Source organism: Artemia sp. Qi Xiang Cuo, chromosome 17 (genome assembly GCF_049724085.1).
Source record: "Artemia sp. Qi Xiang Cuo chromosome 17, ASM4972408v1, whole genome shotgun sequence".
Lineage (NCBI taxonomy): Eukaryota > Metazoa > Arthropoda > Branchiopoda > Anostraca > Artemiidae > Artemia > Artemia sp. Qi Xiang Cuo.
In genome coordinates, this window is record NC_142810.1 from 44469204 (window position 1) to 44491726 (window position 22523).

Consider the following 22523-nt stretch of genomic DNA (forward strand, 5'->3'; position numbering starts at 1 on the left):
AATTTTATCACACGTATTCCCACATAGCTTTTCAAGAGATTCTTTCCTTAGACCAGGCTTGTCTAGGACACGAGGAGTATTTTTCACTGTAACTGCATACAATGGCTTTCCAGAGTCATTTATTGTAGATGTAAGGGAGGGCGTTCCTAAATTCTTATAAGTCATAAAGGCATCTATCATGTTTCACAACTGGGTTATTTATCTAGAAAGAACAGCAGACACTTCGCCATGGACATAGGGGACCTCAGCAGGTTCTACAATGACAAACGTCGGAAGATCAATATTTTTTTTTATCGCAGTCCTCAAAGACTCAAATCATTTCAATCACGTTGTCATGCGGGTTTACTTTAATAAACACTCTTGTGCTGATTTTAGCTGCTTCCCATTGGATCATTTTTGCATCATTAATAACGTCTTTTTTACAAAATTCAATTTTCTTTTTAACGATTTCAGTCCTCTGATTTCTTGTCTTTATTGCTCTTTTCATAAAACTCAAGATCGCATTCCAAACTAGCTTTTCAGACATTTCAAAAACATGCCCCAAGGGCAATCATATTATTTTAATTCTATTGTCCTCCAATATAGGTCACTGATCATAACAGTATTAATATGAAAATCCAAAGTATCCACAGTTCACAAGGGAATTATCACTCAGCGAAATAATCCGTTTATACAAATTATAATCCTTATGTCAAAATCCAAAAAGACGTCTTCACACTATGAACTCTGAATCAATATTTGAACTCCTGGGCTTGTTCAGTCGTTTTTCCATTGTATTTAAAGATCAAAGGTGAGTCGGATGTGGCCATGTTCTTCAATTTACCAACGTTTACTATTAGTCCCACTTTCTCAGCCTTGTCTACTATGGTGTCAAGTAGTAGCTGCAAACGTTGCTTCACCTCTTTTAGGAGTACTATGTCGTCTGCGAAGTCTAAGTCTGTGAACTGCTGATCACTCACTTCTACACCAAAGCCTGATGCTTGCTGTAGGATATAATCCATTACTAGGACAAATAGGAATGGGGATAACACACATCCTTGTTTCACCCCAGAGAGAATCTTAGAGAATCATGTCTCCCCATATTCCATTCTGACACAACATTTGCTCTCTTCAAAGAGGGCCATTATTATATGGACTACTTTATTAGGTACTCCATAAAATTTCAAAATCTTCCATAAAACATTACAATCAATGGAGTCAAACGCTTTTTTGAAATGAATTAAGAGCAGATAAAGGTTTTTATTCCATTCTTTTGACTCTTCCACCATAAGTCTAAGGATAAAAATAAGGTCAGAGCATGATTTACCGTGTTGGAACCCATGTTGTTCTTCCCTTAGATGTGAGTCGAGAGCCACTCTCAAACACTGCAATATAATTGTGGCCAAGATTTTACTTGGCACTGAAGTCAGGTTGATCCTCCTCCAGTTGTCATAGTTAAAAGGATCTCCCTTCTTAAACAGTTTGACTAGAATACCTCTAGCCAAAATACGTGGGACCTTTCCCATGCTCCAAATTGCTACTAGGAGAGCAGTCCTTACATTTAAGCAGGCTCAAGGGGATGTCTTTGGGCATCTCTGCCATTATGCCATTGATAGACGGTGCACGTCTATCTTTAAGTTTTTCGATAGCTTCTTCTACCTTTAGAGTGCTGGGAGGATCAGCACTTACGTCAATTTGTAAAAATGGGATGTCAGGTACAATTTCTTGGTCATGGGGTGGGGGATGATTAAGTATATTTTCAAAATGGGATGCCCATCTTTCGTCTGCTTTCTTGGGATCTGAAATTACATTCCCGTTTTCATCTTTAACAAGTGAAGAGCAGTTCACTTTTTTTTTTCCAACTATCTCATTGGTTAGTCAGTAAACCATCCTGGAGTCACCTTTCTTTGCAGCCTCTTTGGCAAGTGGCTTTCTCTTCTATCGAGTTTTGCTTGTCTCTTTTTGCACTCTTTTTGACAGCTTTATCCTCTTTTTTATAGCGTAGATGCAGAGAGTTTTTATCTTCAGGTCTTGATGGATTCAGGATATCTCTCTTTGTTTCCTTGCACTGTTCAGTGAATTTCCATGTTTCGTCCGATATCCATTCCTCCTTCTTTCTTTTCTTATATCCAAGACTTGCCTTGGCGGCATCATGGTAGGTATTCTTGATTATCAACCAGATATTTTCAACACCATAATTGTCAGTTTCGTCTGTTAGATTCAAGGGCTCAAATCTGTGTTTTAGAGAAATACAGAAATCCTTTTATAAGTCTTGGTTTTTCAGTTTATTGGTGTCAAACTGCCTATGAGTACTGGTCACTGTCTTCTTTTGAGCTTTCAACTGGATTTGTATTTCAGCCATCATCAATTTATGGTCTGAATTAACGTCAGCTCCTGAAAAACCATATACGTCAAATAAGCTGCTTCTCCAACCTCTCGAAATGGGAAAGTGGTCAATTTGGTTTTTTATTTTTGTAGATTGTGTGGATTATATTTGCGGATTGTCTTATGCTCAGACAATGCGCCACCTATGATCAAGTTGTTGCTCAGCGCGCAGTCTACAAGAAGCGCTTTGTTTTCGTTGATAACTCCTATACTATGTAGGCCCATGGATTCTGGGCAATACTGACATTTTGCTCCAACTTTGGCCAACAATGTTTACCTTCACTTTTATGGAAAAGTTTTCAACGCAGTGACCGGACTTCTGTCGGTAGTATTCCAGAAAAAAACTGGATTGATTATTATAAAAGTGAGTTTTTGGCTCCTGACCTTGTTGCTGAAAGTAAATATGAAAAAGAACTTGACCGTTTGCTTGCGAATTCTATTTGTTCTGCTTTTATAGTGACGCCGTCCGATATTGAGTTTAATCTAAAAAAAATTAAGAAGAAATCTTCTGCCGGTGTTGATTTAATATCTGCTAAACACTTTGAACATAGTAGTAGTCTTTTGTTGCAATACCTTTCGTTACCTTTTCAAATGTCTATTTCTTTTGGTATTGTGCCTCAACAGTTTTGTATTGGCCAGAATACGCCTATACCAAAAAAAGGGGAATACAATCTCGGGGATTGTCGATCATATCGGCCTATAACGGTCTCAAGCACCACTTTTAAAATATCTGAGTCTATTATTCTTAGAGATATTTCCCAAAAATGTTCTGTACCTGCGCATCAGTTTTGTTTTCAGAAAGAACTTAGTCGAGACCATTGTTTTTGTCCATGGTTACAGTTCTTGCAAATGTAGAGGGTTCTGGAGATTTCATTGTCCTATGTGTACTGGAGATTTCCAGAGCATTTGATTCGTGTATTTTTGCCCAGATCTTGGTAGAAGCTCTAAAGAGAGGGGTTGACTTCTCAGTTATAAGGTGTCTTCGATGCTAAATCAAAATACAACTATTTGCATTCAGGCTATCACAAAGGCGTATGTGCCATTTCTTAGGAACGGGTGAAGTAGCGTTTACAAGCGTGTCTAGCTAGACTCCCATGTCTAGACACGCGTCTTGCCAGAATTTGATGTCTAGGCAACGACCGTTCACAAGTAAAATTCGGCGCTTAGCTAGACACACTAGACAAGGCGCTTGGCTAGACATTGAGTTCTAGACTCTGGAACTCAATGTCTAGGTTTTTCGTTTACAGCCAATCAGAATGTGTCAAGTTCCATTATTTTCATCATTTTTTGTTTACATTTCTAAACTGAAATTTAATTTTTGGTTTCACATTAATTGTTTTTTTTTTCATTTTAGGCAAATATGCAACACCAGACATAATAGTGAAGCACACTAAGGCAATTGTTTGGCTTATCTCATCCATTATCTTGTGACAGTAAAAATAGGGATTACAATTTTGAAAGTTTCGCCGGCATAAGCTCTGCTGATTGGCTAGAAATGACAATTTGAAACTAAATTTGTAGTTTAAGCTAAGTACCGAATTTTACTTGTGAACGGTCGTTGCCTAGATATTGGATTCTGGCTAGACACGTGTCTAGACACGGGATTCTAGCTAGACACGCTTGTGAACGCCGCTTAAGAGTATTAACTTGACAATTTCAGGGACACTACTATTACTACTACTATAGTGGTGGTAAATGAGACTGGTTGTGACTGCAACTGTGACTGCTTCCAATTGCGACAACTTGCAACTATGTCTGTGACTGCTTGCAACTGTTACCAGATCTACTTGTAAATATTTTCTGGGATTGTTGAGGGGAGTGTTGAACAACAAATTAAATGCTAAAAAGACATCTTTTTGATGTATTGACAAGCAAACTTTCACGCATCTTCTGAATCACGATAAAAGTTTTTTTAAGATTATCATTAGCAATTTCACACCAAAGGTAGAGCCAAGAGTCCTGAGCTATCCCAAAGAAGAAGGTGTGTTGATTTATCAGGCAAGGGACAGAATAAAAGTAATCATCAACCGTGTTTTAGTTTCTGTTGTCTTCTCAACTTAATCGGTTAAAATTTAATTTGAAAAGGTCTTGGTCAGTGGCGGGTGCATGTTGCCAACGTGTCAGTTACTTTGTTGAATAATATGTCTACCTGCCTTTTCCAATGTCTACTCGTAAGTCAGTTCTTGTGGAATTTAATGTTTCTTCTAGGAAACAAGCAGGGCAGATGTACTCATTCAGTAATGGGCAAGCAAATAATGCACATTAGTCAAGCAGTATTGTAACTGCTTTTTCATTTTCGTAGTTTTTGAAGATTTAATGTAAGGTTTAAGCAAGCTTTTCTCTTAATTCTTACCCTTAGGTAAGACAGATCCAAAATAGGAGTAAAAAAAATGAATAAAATAATCATTTTCAAGTATGAGAGATTTTAGAGAGATCATACTCAAAAGATCAACATCCATATCCTAATATCTACTGATGCTGGATTGTTCTGCTTTGTCTTTGCACAGTATAAAAGAGAGGTTAGAGTTCTAAAGCTAGGAATGAAAAATTCGATGTCAAATCCTTGCAGGTGTCAACGGTATAACTTGGAATCCTGCCAAGACAAAAACGAATATATAAATGTATTTCTGTAATGCTTTGATAGCCATTATTATGACTGTTACGTGTCTTTTCGTTTTGGTTTGTTTTGCAAATATAGCCTTTGTCATTAGATAATCCTTCAATTTCTGCCTAACAATGACAAATGTTGTAATGTGTATAAGTGTTTGACACCTTAGTACTTAATCTAGTTAGATGAAACTTATATCTACATGCACTCAAAAGATGGGTTTTACCTTGTACTGGCCCATAGATCTTTCATATCAGTAGAATCTAAAATTAGCAGCCCAACACTTAATTTTTTCTGTATTTCATCCACTTTCCCCATCTGTAAAGAACCAGATGTGTATGTATTTATGACTATTTGTTTAGAAGATACGTGTGGTTTTCTGTTGTATATACCTAGCAAAATAATTTATCAAATGTTTCAGATCGCTGCCAAGGTGCTGTGTTATGGATGCCTTTTCAGAATGCTGCAGAAACAGTGACAGCATTATATAAAGGTAATTTCTCTAATTTTTTAGTTACTCTTTTAAATCATTTTCAATTTTTTAATTTGTAATTTTTAAATCTAATCTTATTTTTTTAATAATTTTTTATGACTCATCATAATGAGATTCAGCTAATGTCAAACTACTAATTAGTTTGTGTTGTGATTAGGTAGTTACATATCAGGGTGAATTAGCAAAACTTTTACCATAATAATTCCATCAAATTGACATATATGTGACAAACTTGATGTTTACTGTTACCACAGAAGATATTACAAATATATGTCTTAGTGTTCTTGGTTGAAGTTCCTTTTCCATCTTTTTGTTATTATACAACTAAGGAATAATTATGCAATTGTCTAAGCAGCTGGCTTTACAGTACACTGCAGTATGAGGGGTGGCTATAATGTTAGCTGGAAAAGTTAGATTCATTGAATATGTTTATGTGTTGTACATAAAATAATTGCCATTAAGGTGATGCACATATGAACACCTAACTGTAGAAAGGAAACGTGTGAAAACCATGCAAAAAAAACAAACAAACAAAATAAATGGTTTTCTATTCGCTATGCTATTTTACTTGATGAAACTAAATAAAAAAAAAAACATGGTTTTTCAGCTAAAAGTTATGAGCAATATTAAAACTTAAAATGACCAGAAGTTATTCCGTATATGAGGGGGTTTCCCCCTCCTCAATAACCTGCTCTTTACGCTAAAATTTGTTTTTTTGCCCGAATTTTTTAAGAATGACATCTGAAACACCACCTCCTGTCTAATTAGAATAAGGTGCTTTTTTATAAGTTCTAAAAAAATTCTAGCGTTAAAAGCGAAGTATTGAGGAGGGGGCAACTCGACTTAAACACGGGATAATTTTTGTTCACTTTAAGTTTTTATGCTGCTCCTTATATTCAGCTGAGAATGCTTGTCTTTAAAAAAAGTCTGATCGTTTTACAAACACAGGCGGTGGGGGGGGGATACGGCTCCCCTCCATGGAAAATTTCTTCCCTCCAAGTTAAATTTCCCCACGTAAATGCTCCCCTCCCTTAAAGCTCCTACTTGATAATTCCATTATTGCTGAAAATTCCCTGCGGAAAATCTTTGAAGAACAGTTCTGCCTGAAAAAATTCTCCTTAGCACACTGTCATTTGAAAAATAGAATAGTTTTACTTATACATGCAATCATAGTTTAGAATAAAAATTCCAACTAAATGGTAAAAAGGAACAAACGAATGGGCGAAACGGTTTGTTCTTGGAGTAGGCAATTGCAATCTCACTTTGTTAGATGACCTTGTGTTTATATTATTCCTCATAACGGTGGTAGAATCTCTATGTTTTTCGCTGCTAAAAAAAAATGGTCAAATCTGCAGATGAAACCCAAACGACGTTTGTAGAGGGACAGTAGTTGTAGGACAGATAATGCCGATTCATAACTTGCATATACGCCTGACAGAATAACATTAAAGGCTCTTTTATGTAGTGACTCAAGTTGATCGCTTCGGTAACTTGTGTTGTTGACTTGAGGGCCCCATACAGGGAAAGCATACTCGAGAAATGGTCTGATGTATGTAAGATAAGCCGTCTTAAGTTGGGACACAGAAAAACCGGAACGACTTAGTAAGATAAAGGTTGGCATTGCACCATTTGCCTTTATAGTGATTGTATCAACATGAGTACTAAACGAGCAGTCAATGCTAAATGTGACACCGAGAATTAAAGCCGAAGATACACTAGGATATGGTTGAGGAAGAGTGACAAAGTCTCTCTTAAGAGGATTAAAACCAAGGATTTAGGTTTTTTCTTTGTTGATTTGAAGGCCGTTGATAGTACATTGGTTTTTAAAGCTGCTCATTATTGCATCACAGAATTGGGGAACTGCCTTCGAGTTTTTAATGAGATATTTCAGAAAAACGGACAAGTCGTGTACCTACTTAAACATGTCCTTAAACTCAGAAAGGACAAAGTTTATAATTGCAAAAAACAACAGCGCTGCAAGTTCCGTGTTTTGTGGAGCACCACACGTGAGCTCAGCCCGTTTTGGAGTTGGTGTCTCCAGGGAAAAGGCTGTAGAGGCACTAGAAACGGTCTTGCAAAAATAAAAACAAAAAACAACTGATTACTAAAAGGAGAATATGCTTGCTAGCACCCATTGCGCGTAAATTTTTTCACAGTTATGAAAAGGCGAATAAGGTCAAAGGCATTTCGGTAATCCACTAGGAGAAGATCGACAATTGCACTTCCTTGGTCAAGTCATTCGACAATAAGGTGATACATTCTCACTAAGTAAATAGTTGTGCTGCTTCCTTTCAAGAATCCGTACTGATATGGGTCAAGAGAAGGAGAAACCTGTGACATCAGCTCGTGGTATATAAACGTTTCGGCCACCTTAGACAGGTTCGGGGTTATTGAGATTGGTCGGAGTTGGTCGCAAGATTCGGGACCGTTCACTTTGGGTATGACGCAAATGTACGCTCTCTTCCAAGCACTAGGGAACACTTGCTCTTGGAAACACTGGTTAATAATGGAGGAGAGTGGCTTGGCAAGGAAAATAGCGAATTCACGTAACAACTTTAAAGGAAGCTCACCAGGGTAGGACGCACAGTTCCTATTCAGCTTCTGAAGTTACTTGTAAACGGCAAACTTGGAAATTTCACCTACATTATCAATCACTGCTTCAGTAATGAGAGACTCGGTTTCTGAACTGGTGATTGACGGAAAGGAGGTAGAGATTCGAACAAAAAAAGAGTTCACTTCTTTAACCAATAAAAAGGTACCGTCCTCTTTCAACACCCTGTAGTCACTGATTTTTGTTTTTCACCAACAAGTTTTTTTTACTTGCGAATGCCATTTGTATGGATCTGTCGTAAGTAAAGGCATAATTCTGGCCTTCATATATTATCTCTTCGCCCGCCTGTTGAGTTTGACAAAATGGTTCCGCAACTTAGCTGAAACAGCTGAATCGCCATTGCTGTGAAGGCGGCAGTGAGTCTTAATTAAGTCCTTGAGGTCGCTTGTGATCCACGGTTTATCAGTATGTGTAACGGCAATGCCTTTAGTCGGTAAACAAGCATGGAACTTAAAAAGACTTTATTGTTTTTTAAATCATGTCAAAAACCCAGTTCCGTGTAAGCTCTTGCCCAGAAAACCCCCCACCCTCTAGGAAAATTGCTCCCGTGGAAAATTTTTCCACAGATAGTTTCTCTCGTGGAATTCACCTATGGAAAATTTTTCGCGGAATTTCTCTGGACAATATATAAATATTTATATTTTGAAAAAGTATTGAGCATCTTCTGCTAAGTTTTCCAGAGCCCAAGTTTTCTCATGAAATAACTGTAAGGGGCATGTTTCTTTTTTAATATAATTTAAATAAAACACGTTATAGTCAGCACAACTAAAATAAAACATCCCAGTGCTCGAACCTTTTTAGTAGTCGAAAGAGATTGGAGGGCAACTAACGCCCCTCTGACGCCCATCATTTCCCCAAACATATCCAATCAAAATTTTGAGTTTGACATTTTGTTCAACGTAGATGAAAGTTATGAAGATTGGGTCTTTGCCAGCGTTGTCGTAGTAACTTCAAAAGACACTCATTCAATTGGGAATTGAGAGGACTAGTGCCCTTAGTAATAGTAAAAGGCGATCAGATGGCAAATTCTCCCCTCCCCCACGTCCATCATTTCTCCAAACACCTTCGATCAATACTTTGATATAGCCATTTTGTTGAACGTAGTTGAAGGGTCCGGAAATTGCGTTTTTAAGTATGACAACACCCTCAAAGCCCTCAGGGCTAAGGTCGCAAGTTATGCCCTGGGGCATTTAATGTTTTTATAGAAAGTGGTGTCGTACAAACTTAAAAAAGGGCTCGTTCGATTTGAAATAGAAAGGGCTATTGCCCTTTATAATAGTTGAAAGTAATCGGAGGGAGAACCCCCCCTCCACACTCCCAAAATTTCCCCAAACATTTCGGATCAACATTTTGATATGGCCTTTTTGTTCAGCGTTGTTGAAAAGTCTGGAAATTATGTCTTTGAGGATGATAACCCTTCCCCCATAGCCCTCAGGACAAGGGTCGTAAGTTTTGCCCTTGGGGAATATAAGGTTTTTATAGATAGTGTTGTCGGAAAAACTCCAAAAACGGCTCTTTCGATTGGAAATTGAGAGGGCTTTTCCCTTTTTGATATTTGTAAGTAATCGGAGGAAGAATCCCCCCCACACCCATTGTTTCCTCAAACATTTCCAATCAACATTTTGACATGCCCATTTTGTTCCACGTAGTGGAAAGGTCTGGAAATAATGCCGTTGAGGATGACAACCCTCCCCCCATAGCCCTCGGGACAGGGGTTGAAGTTATGCCCTTGGTACATATAAGGTTTTTACTGAAATTTGTGTTGTAGAAACTTCAAAAAGAGCTTATTCAATTGGAAATTGAAAGGGCTAGTGCCCTTTTTAATAGGCTAGTCAAAAGTGATCACAGGGCAAATGTTCCTCTCACGCCTATTATTTCCCCAAACACTTCCAATAAAAATTTTGATATACCCATTTTGTTCAGCCTATCAGAAAGGTCTGGAAATTATGTCTTGAGGATAACAAATTTTCCCAGACCTCAGGGCAAGGGTTGGAAGCTATGCCCTGTGGACATATAGTGTTTTTTTTTTTTTTTTATAGAAATTGGGGTCATATAAACTTCGAAGGGGGCTCATTGGATTGGTAATCATACTTTCTAGTGCCCTTTTTAAGAGTAAAAGCGATCAGAGGGCTGCTACCCCTCCCCCCACACACATGCGTCGTCCCGAAATGCGTCTAATTGAAATTTTGAGATGGCCATTCTATTCAAAATAGTCTAAATATCATATAACAAGGCTTTTGGGGTTGAAATAAACCCCAGATATTAAGGGCAAGGGTTGGGCAGAGTTATGCCCAGGGGCTATTTAAGGTTTTTATGGAGGGGATGGTTGTTTAACTTCAGAAGAGGCTCAGTCTTTCTCCATGAAAAAGACTATGTCAACATAAAACGAACAGAAATTAATTAAAAAAAACTTTTTGAACAAAATAAGTTTTTCAAAAAAAAGTAAAGAACTCCATTAAACCAAAATAAACAAAAATAGAATCAAATAGTCTACAAAGTATACAACTACCACAAATCAGTATCAATCAATAAATGAAACTCAAAACAAACAGAAATTAAAATAAGTCAAAACGAGCAGAAATTAATCTGAGTAGTGTTTAAACCCCATGCTTTCTAAAACCCAGAATATAAATTGTACTTTACCGAAAAAATTCTTTTAAATGGCTTCATTTCTATACATTTAATAACTCAAACATTAATCAAGATTTTAATGAATTAATTTCAGCATATGTATATTAAACCGAGAATGCACATATTTTTCAGTAAATTTATATTTATATTTATTAGGTATCAAATATCAAAAAAAGTTTATAACCTACATGATAAACTGTTAACAAGAGTTACTGAAAAACTGAACTTGTGGTTCCAGCTGATTAAAATACTTGTTTGCTTATAGCGTTGGTTTATATATGTAATGTTTCTGTTTTGCTTTCTTTTGGTTTTCCCCTTTTCTCTGCTTTTCTGAAGCTCGTGCGTAGTGGAATATAATTAACTTGTTGCTATCATTGTATCCCCGCGCACAACTGTTATTGTTTAGGACTTAGTAATATTTGGAATCACTTTTAATTGTAACATAAATAGACTTAAATGTACAATAATTACGTGATAATTTAACTATCTGTATCATAACTATATAGGGTATTTATCATTATTCGTGTTTGAATAATATGTAACTCGATTATTTTAGTGTCAAATGATTCAGTTCGAATATCAATGGATAAAGGGATTCAGGTGGGATATCAGCGTCGAAATAAGGAAATAGCCCAATGGGCAAAAAGGAAGAGACGCAATATCAAGCGAGATGAGCTGCTGAGCTTTTTGGCTGGAAAACCCCCTCCACCGCCGCATTCATCCTCCAGGTTAGTTATGATGATTTAAATGTACTGAGATTACAATTCAATATCTTTTATTTTGCAACTAATTTGTACATTTCTTATTGGGCATTTTCATTGAGCCTGAAATTTCTTATTCTATCCATTTCCTCACAAGATGCTTATTTCCAACAGATTCATTTGCCATGTTTTACCGTCAATTATGATAAATAAGAAATAGTGAAATACTCTATCAAAAAGTGAGACTTGCGTGCGAACTTTAAGTGTGTATTCTATATTGAACGATCTTGTTTGGGTTTTTGCGATGGTTCTTATCTCCTTTTGTATTTATGGAAAATTGTTGCAAAACTTACAATGTTGGTTTTAGAGTTTACTAGGCTATAATTTTCTCGGGGTGTGCCGCTTCTCGAGGTCACCTTTTTGTGCCGTTTGAAGTCGTGGTTCTGGTAAGACAAACTTGTAAGAGGTCCACCCTGACACTACTATATGATCACACAAGCAGGATTTCCTTTCGGGTATAAGGGTTGAGGAAAGGGCTGATGATGGAACGGAGGCCCCAAACCATGTCATGTCAGAACAAGTGAAAATCAGGTTGTCCCTGACTTGGATAGGAGGAAGTAGTACGCAAGGGTTTAAAGGAAATTAGAGCTTTTTAAAAGGGAGTAAAGGGAGAGGCTTTAAATGGATTGCGATGAAGGAGGAGTGTGCGTAGCTGTGTCGCTTCTTACAAAAATGGACATTCTTTGAAGATACAAAAATATATAGATAAATCAAACATTAAAATTACTTTATTAAAAATAATAGTCGTGATGATAGACAAAGGTCCTCAGACAATTAAGGTGAAAAGATAAATGATGCGAAAATAAATGTTGGGCCTAAACATGTATTTGTTTTTTACCTGTATGATCCTCCCCCTTCAAGATTTTTTATGACGCTTCTTCCCCTCTACCAATTACTATTAGGCATGTATATATACATTAATAGATGAATATGCTAAAATTCAATTTGTTCTTATGCAATTTCCATGTGTTGTGTAGTCGTCCACTCTTTCGGGAATAAAGTCGAGGAGCTGGAAATCACATTCATACAAATCACATCGACATGGCTGGGTCGTGCAAATTTGGTCTGCATCTGACTGGTGCACGGTTATTTCCCAGTATGATGTTTATCTGCTCCCAAGATCGAACAAGGACGGAGCCGTTGTGAGTTTTAGTGGTGGTGCAGATTTTCTGTGTAAGTTTGAGGTTCCCTACTGAGTACAAAATATGCCCTTACCTAGGAAACCAGAGTACAAAATTCTGTGGCTTTGGACAAGAACAAAATACATACCAAAAGACGTAGAGAGAGAGAGAGAGAGAGAGAGAGAGAGAGAGAGAGAGAGAGAGAGAGAGAGAGAGAGAGAGAGAGAGAGAGAGAGAGAGAGAGAGAGAGAGAGAGAGAGAGAGAGAGAGAGAGAGAGAGAGAGAGAGAGAGAGAGAGAGAGAGAGAGAGAGAGAGAGAGAGAGAGAGAGAGAGAGAGAGAGAGAGAGAGAGAGAGAGAGAGAGAGAGAGAGAGAGAGAGAGAGAGAGAGAGAGAGAGAGAGAGAGAGAGAGAGAGAGAGAGAGAGAGAGAGAGAGAGAGAGAGAGAGAGAGAGAGAGAGAGAGAGAGAGAGAGAGAGAGAGAGAGAGAGAGAGAGAGAGAGAGAGAGAGAGAGAGAGAGAGAGAGAGAGAGAGAGAGAGAGAGAGAGAGAGAGAGAGAGAGAGAGAGAGAGAGAGAGAGAGAGAGAGAGAGAGAGAGAGAGAGAGAGAGAGAGAGAGAGAGAGAGAGAGAGAGAGAGAGAGAGAGAGAGAGAGAGAGAGAGAGAGAGAGAGAGAGAGAGATTAGTTCACGAATTTTATCTTTTATTGCAGGGGTAATCCATGGTTTGTCATATTCGCTCAAGGTCACTGTTTTCAAGTTACTTAGAGTAAAGTCACCGGCCGTATTCACGTATAGCCGAGTCAGTTAGGGGCCTTGTTGTTACTTCTAAAAGTTTAGGTTTCTGCACCGGGGCTTTTGCCTTGAGTATTACAGCGTGGTGATCAGACAGCCCAATTGGCCTAAGAGAAATAGAGGAGTGATAGAAGTCTTCAGTATTTGTAACGATTGATTCTAAGATACTTCCGGATGAGTGTGTTTGGATGTTGACAATCTCTTTTAAAGAGGGGCTGGTTGCTAGCCAGGTTATAGCCGCGCTAGGTTATAATCGATGTTAATTAAAGGTTTCACTCAACTAAATGGTTCATCGAAAATTTAGTTTCTTTATCAGTTCGGTGTAATAATAAAGAGTTTCTTTAATAAAAAATAAAATAAAACGCTATCTTTTTGGAATTTTGCTTTTTTTATTAAAAGATACTGTGGAAGTGATACTTTCTCAGAACTGCTAAAAATAACACATAGCAGATCATAATAGGGGATGTATCCTTGTTTTGAATAAGCTTACTTACCCAACCTTAGCTCTGATAACTTTTTCCTTTTTGTTATGCATGGTTTTCTGTCAAAGTGAAAATTTAAGACAAGAAGCAAAATCTTAAATGTTTTATTGATATTCTTTGTCCCCAACCAACGATATTCATCATCAGCTCACTGGAAATATCGACAATTAGACGGAGAGTATTTGTAAAGAGCAACAGTTCCCATTCTATACTCTGGATGGAAAATACGTGACTAAAATAACGTGATCTTGTGAAATGCCATATTTTTTTTATTAAAAGAAAAACAAACTAAATATCAAACCTGACACCAATTCTGAGTGACATTTAAAACCCTTTGAAATTAATTTGCAAAATAATTGGATAAATTTCTAAATTTGATGAGTTGAATAATTTTAAATTTCTTTGGTAGGATTCATCGATCTAGGAACAGTCCAACTCAAAGCCGAGAAGCACTAGAGTCAGGTGTTGAAAGTTTTGCTGCTGCAGGATGGACTGCTTCATCTGATACAAATCTTCAGACATTTAAAGAAGCCCTGAGCTTGGCTACTGGTATGTTATCTTTATAGTTCTTACGAGATTTGCCTGGCTTTTATTGTCAGATTTTTGTGGATGGAGAAATTTACTTGGTTCATTATAATCGCAAAAGGAGATTTACAAGTGTACAAATTTCTGAATCTTTGTTCCTATATAAATTAGGGAGAAGAGAACAGATGCTAGTAGTGGGTCTTGGGACCCCCCCCCCCCCCCCCGCCCCAGCTAGTTTAAGTAGGGGATTCGATTCCAGTCAACTCAGTATAATTTTAAGCATCGACGTATACATGCTTTCTTATTCGAATTTTGTATACTATTAACTTGTTTTTTTTTTCTGTTTTTAAGATATATCTTAAAACTCATTAGAGCAATAACAGGGTAGTACACACTTGTAGTTCATGGGGTCCACCGTTATTACGATCATTAGCTTTATTTATTTAGCTTGGAGAGCTGGGATACAGTTAAATTGGAAGCAACTCTGAAAACCAATTAAAAAGAAATTAGACTAATCATTGAAATCAGATCATGGTTCTTGCCTCATGGTGCCAGATTAGGGCACCTCTATGGAGCCCTAAGCTACATAAAAAATTGCCTGATTTTTATTCAATTGTCCTCATTTCGAATTCAAAGCAGTGAGATAACCTAAAAAATAATAGAAACTTACAAAATCAGCAAACTTATGTATAATGCTGGGGGTAGGGGCGATTGATAGACCCTATTATGAAGTGAGATTAGGTGCAATTAAAATGGCAATGAAAATAATACTCGAGAATATAATAGAACTGGAAATCTAATTATATATATCCTCTTCTGTTTCAAAAACAACCATGGATTGCATCTTAGTATCAACCTCTATGTAATTAATGTTAAAATTCCGTAAGGATTTACCAGCACAGGCATGAATAATACATAGAGTCATTCTGTCTGTTCAATCTAAAAAGTCTATCTTCTGCTTACATAACCCCATGTCCGGTTAATCAGATCTTTCGAGTCATAATTGGCTAAACATACAGACATAATTATTGTTGTATTGACCGACGATCAGCTGCAGATAAATTGGGTTTGCAAAATTTATTTGGGCCTATTTTTAAAAAAGGGAGTTGTCGCTTGTTTCTTTTCATGATTCGCAACCACAGTTTATATAATTATCCAGTATGATCTTTCCCTATCTCACCCATTATAAAAACCCGGACCGAGGTGTGAGTGCTCCAGAGAACGTTTTTGCAGATATAAACATAAGCGGCATTAGATCTTTTCACGGGCAGACAAAGAATATTCAACTATGGAACAAGTACTGACAAAACCACTTGGCCGGCTCAACCAATAAGTGGACAATAAGTGCAGAAATAAGTGGGAGGAGCTTTTTGTTCGCACCGAGAATGAAGAGCCAGAAATCATCTGCGGTAAACTTACTGGTATATTATATAAACTGTGTTCGCAACAAAGGACAGAATTTATGCAATGTAGAAATTTCAATAGTCTCAATTAGCTAGTATTCGATTTTAAATTCATAGTACTTGCTAAGTTCAGGAAAATTAATTCTAAAAGTAAAAGATTATGAACTTCTCATACGATTTCTTTCTTATCACAAACTTATCTTGTCGCTTCTTCAGACAATTTTTAGCCATTCATCAATTGAACTTGTTTTATAAAAATTGACTAGCTAAATCTTTTTAATTCCTATGTTTTATTTGTGAGATAGCACTATGTTGGATAACTATCACCAGAAAAATCATAGAAAATCCTGGTTTTCAGATATGAACTAACCAAAGAGGGAACCACGGGGCAAAAAATGTTTCCATTTTGATGTTCTCGGTGTTTAAAACTAGGAGCAATGTGGGTACGAGTAATGGTTCACTGTAAAATCTCTACTCAATTCCATATATTGAAATTCTAGCTTTCTGTTTATGTGTATACATAGATATAATGATAATAATGTGATAATTTATTTATAGCCCACAAGAACACTGTACAGTAAGAATTAAAATGTGGAGTAAAAAAAATTAAAAATACACATGAAAAATCCAAAACATACAAAACAAAAATATTAACTATAGAAAAAATTTAACAATAAGGAGAAAATCGATGAAGAGCAATACTATAACGTAGTAATAATGTAATAATGTACATTACATTATGTAATAATGCAATGTAATAGTTTAATAGTGCTAATAGTGTAATACTGAGATATATATAGATGGTATACATTCTATACATACTATTGATAGCATAGCATACATTCACTTGAATCTTGTGGATTTTTTAATTCAAACTTACCTAGAACCAGAAAGAAGTCATTGTAACTTTTTCTGTGATTCGTATATAGATTTCACTTCCATTTTAGATATATGCCCAGAAGTGCCAGAACACTTTTACCCAGAAGGGCGCATATCCCTCATACTTCAGAGTCAGAGACTTTAGATTCTCGATTAATGGTGCTAGTTTTTTTTACATAGAAGTCTGTTCTTTTATCTTTTTTATATATTTATAAAAATCATTATTTGTCTTGAAAATGGGCACCAGTCTAGTCTTTATCTCCATCTAAACTAGTGCAAATAATTAGTGGTTGACCTCTTCTGAAGGAACATGCTAAACAAACCATTATAACTAATTCCAAATATCATGGACAATTTCCTTGCAATGCATCTCCTCCCTTATGGTTCAAATATAGGCCTGGGAAATAGATAATTTATGGAAAGAGCACAGAATAAAAAATCTAACCGTAGTGTTTATATTATATTCACATGTTTCTCTTAGATATGATCAACCATCACCTTTTATCATTTGACGGTTTCTTGCACATTTTCTCAAATACTCTCTCGAAATAATTTTTTATACATCTATACAAAACACGCCTAACAAATTATCTAAAAATTTCACCTGAACATAGGTATGAACGAATTTAGTTTATCACTTTGACGCTTTAATTTCTCAATGTCGACATCCAACGAATGAGAATATTACTCCAACTTCATCCAAGGGAGCAGTACTGAGTGAATAAATTCTCATACTGGCACTGTGACTAGACGGGATTTTATTGATTTTCTTATGGGAAAATATGGGTTGCTCATAAAATTATCAGCTGTAGATTTTTCAAAGACGTAACATAAACGTAATGATTTTGGACCGTAGCACAGAAAGGTATTTCGTAAGAAAAAATTAACAAACGTAATGTCCGTGGCCACCCTGACTAGGAATAATCCGACTAATTTTCGGAAATCCTGGTTCTTTATTGTTTTCCTGCCAAAGAGCCAAAAATCTGAAGTGATGGAAAAACTCCAAGGTGGAAATACTGCCTGAATGTACGTATTTTGGCAGTAAAATTATTTTAATGTTTGCGCGTCTTTTAAATTCAATTCAAGGTTGAAAAAACCCTTGTGTGTATCTGCATTATCTCCTATCCTCCAGAAAGAAAATCATAATAAAACGCACTTGGGTAAATTAAAAATGTAAACTATATCCAATTTGAGAAATGATAAAAAAAAAAGTGATTTTTTTTTATAGAAATAGTAATAAACACCCGATTTTTTATGGGTGGGGACGGGGGTTGTAGGGTTTCACATTTTGCTGAATAAATTATTATAAATGGCAAATAGTAAGTCTTCAAATCCAATCAATAATTCTCCCTCTAGTTTCAGGGTCTCCAGTCTCAGGTCGTCGTAAAACGCCACCCATGAGCTCTGATCTGGTGTCTTTTATGGCAATGGAATTTCAGCGAAATGGAAAACGTCCTGGTAGCACATCTCCAAAAAGTGATAATACGATGGATTGTAGCCCTACGCATAAAAGACAACGTTTTTATTGAATCTGAGCTATTCGCATTTTTGTTTCTATCGGTTTTTGCGTTAGACGTTGTATAACCACGCGGAGTGAGTGATTACTACTTTTTCTTATATTGAATGGTATCTTCAATAATTTCTCTTGCTGTTGAATCATTGAGTAAAATTGAATCGTTTCTTAGCAATTCAATTAAAGGGTTTCATCAGCATCGGTAAAAGTTTATTTAAAATTATTGTACCATTAATTGATCGTAAGGCTAAAATTTTGCATCGATGTCACAAATACAATTTTATAGTTAAAATTATTTATTTTATAGTTAAAATTATTGTATAATTTTATAGTTAAAATTTTATAGTTACAATTATTGTACCATTAATTGATCGTAAGGCTAAAATTTTGCATCGATGTCACAAATACAATTTTATAGTTAAAATATAATCAATAGTACTCAGATATACCCAAATGATAAAAAAAATTAAGTTTTGTATTGGACATAATGATATCAAAATATATATTTTACTTTCTGTTAAATTCAAATGTAAATATGCAGTTTGGTAGAATACTGCATAACTTGATTGTTTATATTTGTGCAATACTGTGATTTTAAGGAAAAACTGAGGAAGAACTAGAAACTGGAATTTTATATATGTTTTATTTTGTGGAAAATAAATATATAAGCAGTAATACCAATTTGTATTTCTTTTTTTAAGTTCATTCGTTGCGTTGAGATACGGCATTGATAGCCAGATTATATTTAACTAAAAGCTAATGAAATACTCCAATTTAGGTTCAACAGTAATATGAAAAAAAACCCTTCTGTAATGTAAAAGCTATTTATGTAATTTAAAGCATCCAAAATTAAAAGGAAATTAAAGATTAGTTAAGATAAACAATTGTAATAAACATAATCATATAAACTCTATCAATAACTTGTAACAAACAGTTACGTTGTTTATGGCATTTTTGTAGGTTTGTACTGGGTTTTGCGCCACATTTTGTTGGTGTCGAAGATTAGGATGGCGTTGTTCTTCTAACTTAATATTTGTTTCTTCTTCATTTTCATTTTTTGACGCGCTCTAATTCTCGTTTTCGCATGTTTTCTAACCGCAGATAATTTTAGCCTTTTCTTGATGTCATGACGTCACCACATATTTGATATAGCCACCCTGTGCAAAAATACGAATTCTTTCTTAGAGTCCTTAGCTATTTTGATCGTCTTTGTGGCCAGTTATAGCTTGTCCTTGTTTTACAACCGTAGATTTCATTGTCCATTTTTGTTCATCTTTACCGCAGAACGTTTTTTCCAGGCCTTTTACTTTAGCAGCTTAGATTCATGCATCATGTCATTTAATATCTTAATGCGTTATAGATCACAAAAGTCTTTTCCAGTTTCCAACCGCAAATCACTTCGACATTTCATTTACAATTCAATGTGAATCTCGCTGTCGTTTGTTCCATGCCTTTTTCTTTAGCTGTTGCGATTCTCTTTCACTATTTTTCTAATCACATTTATCCGATCTTCATTTTCATCAATCAACCCCTTAACATTTTAAATGACCTTAAATTAGAATTAGCGCCACTGTAAAATTACTTCTAACGGTTTTAAAAACTCTAATGTCGTTATTTATTGATTTTTCATTGCTTGGAGCTTTTGTAAAATGTTGAACGTCAACTTTTGCCCCGGCTTGTTTGTTGTCACTATGAAATACATATCGCAGCAACTTAATTTTTTTTTAACAAAGGTATGGTAACCATTGATGACCTTATCCTTGTCAAAATCCCAAACTCAATTATCATAGCTATCATTTTTAATTTTGACACGTTTTGATTCCGATGTCGCTTATCTTCTAACCTCATTTCTTCCTTCTTCTTCATTTTGGATTTTCTTATTTCAGACAATTTGCCAATGCTCTTTATTTTAGCTGCCCTTATTGGTCTAGTTTTACATGACGGGCCAGGCTGTATGTTTCTTAATTGTTCAGGTGGTGGGACAAAAAATTCTTTTTCTTCCAACGACTTATCATTTATAACACTTGTAAATTTTTTTTTTTTGGGTCTTGGGTCATTTGATAGTCCAGGTTGTTGATTTTCACCCGTTGTGAATTTAATTTGTTCGAGGTGTTCTCTTGGTTTTATCATGTTTGATAGTTTAGGTGGTTCCAAAGAATCATCATTTTGGTTCTCAAAGATATTTGATAATTCAAGCTAGTCTGATTTCCAACATCGATTTCTACTAAGCTTCAAACTTTTGGTTTTCTTTTTTAAGGTCATTAAATTGTTGTAATTCATTGTTAAAATGTATACAAATATTTTTGCAATTACCAGTTTTTGCTCTTTAAGCAATTTAATGTCTTTTCATACTGCAGTCTTTTCAAAGACATTAGATTATTGAATCAAGTCAGATTTCTAACAACGATTCCTGCTAAGCTTCAAACCTTTGGTTTTTTTTTTTAAGTTTTTGAATAGTTCTAATCCCTTGACAAAATATATACAGATATTTTTGCAATTATCAGTTTTTGCTCTTTAAGCAATTTAATGAAAAGTTTTCCATGCATGAAAATCTTCAATTTTTCCAAATAAGTGTGACAGCGTCATTGCAATAGTGCAATTATGTATACAAAAGTGACGTCACTGAGATAAATCTTTTTTCAAAAATTAAGGCTCAAAATTAACGAATTTTCTCAAACTTCTGACTTATCTAAATTGATTTTTTTAGGCCAGAATATCCCAGGATACAAATTTTCTCGAAAAAATATTGAGTCGTATATAGATAGTACTGGGAGCCTGGTGCCGAAGCCGCCGGGACCTGGCACGTGGTAGACTTCTATAAATGGATTCTCATCGTCGCTTGTCTTCTAACTGCAGACAATTTGAGCCTTTTCTTGAGGTCATGCCGTCACTACAAGTTCGATACAGCCACCCTGTGAAATATACGAATTTTTTCTTGAAGTTCTGACCTATTTAGATCGTTTTTGTGGCCCGTCATCGCTTTCCCTAGTGTTATAACCGTAGATTTCATTGTCTATTTTGTTCATCTTTACGTCAAAAATTTTTTTACGCCTTTTTCTTTGGCAGTTTGGATGCATACACCATCTCATTAAATTTCTTAATGCTTATAGATGACAAATACGTCTTTTTCAGTTTCCAACCACAGATCGCTGTTCAAAATTTCATTTACAATTCAATGTGATTCTCGCTCTTGTTTGTTCCGAGTTTTTTTCTTTAGCTGTTGCGATTCTCACTTTCACTTGTTTTCTAATCGCATTTATCCGTGCTTCATTTTCACAAATCAACCCCTTAAACCTTTTAAATGACCATGATTTAGAATTAGCGGCTTTGTAAAATCACGTTTTTTTTTTTACTGGACCTTTAGCTTTTGCCTTGGCTTGTCTTTTGTCTTTATGAAAAACATAACGCCAAACATTTGTTATTTAACAGAGGGCGATGCAGTATCAGGTTCTTGGCTAACGTTCTTATAAACTCTAATGTCGTGATGTATTGCTATTTTATTGCTTGTAGCTTTTATAAAATGTTGAACGGCAACTTTTACTCGGTTTTGTCATTATGAAATACGTATCGCAGAAACTTAATTTTTTTTAACAAAACATTGGAAAGCATTGATGACATTATCCATGTATAAATCCCAAACCTAATTACCATAACCATCAATCTCAATTTTAGCACGTTTTGACTCTGCTGTCGCTTATCTTCTAACCCCATTTTCTTTCTTCTTCATTTTGGATTTTTATTATCTCAGATGATTTGCCAATGCCCTTTACTTTACCTGCCCTTATTGTTCTAGTTTTATGTGATGGTCCAGCTTGTAGATTTGTCAATTGTTAAGGTGGTTGGAAAAAAACTTAATTTTTTTCCAACGACTTATCATTTTTAACACTTGTAAATTTTCGTAAGCAAGTCCGATTTCTAACAACAATTTTTACTAAGCTTCAAATGTTTGTTTTTCTTTTTTAAGGCTTATGAATTATTGTAATGCCTTGTTGAAATATATACAAATATTTTTGCAATTACCTGTTTTTCGCTCTTACGCAATTTAATATCTTTTCATACTAAGGTCTATTCAAAGATATTTGATTATTGAATCAGGTCTGATTTCTACTAAGCTTCAAACTTTTGGCGCTCTTTTTTAAGGTTTTTGAATTCTTGTAATTCCTTGTCAAAATATTTACAAATATTTAGCAATTACAAATTTTTTGCTGTTTTAAGCAATTTAGTGTAAACTTTTCCATGCATGAAAATCTTTGGTTTTTCCAATTAAGTGTGACAACGTCATTGCAATACTGCATGGATGTTTACAAAAATGACGTTACTGACATAAATATTGTTTCCA

At 35.5% G+C, this 22523-nt stretch overlaps 1 protein-coding gene across 1 annotated transcript in view; it reads left to right on the forward strand.

The window, feature by feature from the left end:
- Window positions 1-22146, forward strand: part of LOC148942241 (HUWE1-associated protein modifying stress responses-like) — a 37435-nt gene extending 15289 nt beyond the window's left edge. The window contains exons 2-5 of the mRNA XM_089103119.1: window positions 5394-5465; window positions 11264-11435; window positions 14274-14413; window positions 18028-22146. Of these exons, the coding sequence (XP_088959245.1) occupies window positions 5394-5465; window positions 11264-11435; window positions 14274-14413; window positions 18028-18200 (557 nt within the window). The 3' untranslated portion in view covers window positions 18201-22146. The remainder of the gene's footprint in view (window positions 1-5393; window positions 5466-11263; window positions 11436-14273; window positions 14414-18027) is intronic.
- Window positions 22147-22523: the final 377 nt, after the last annotated feature.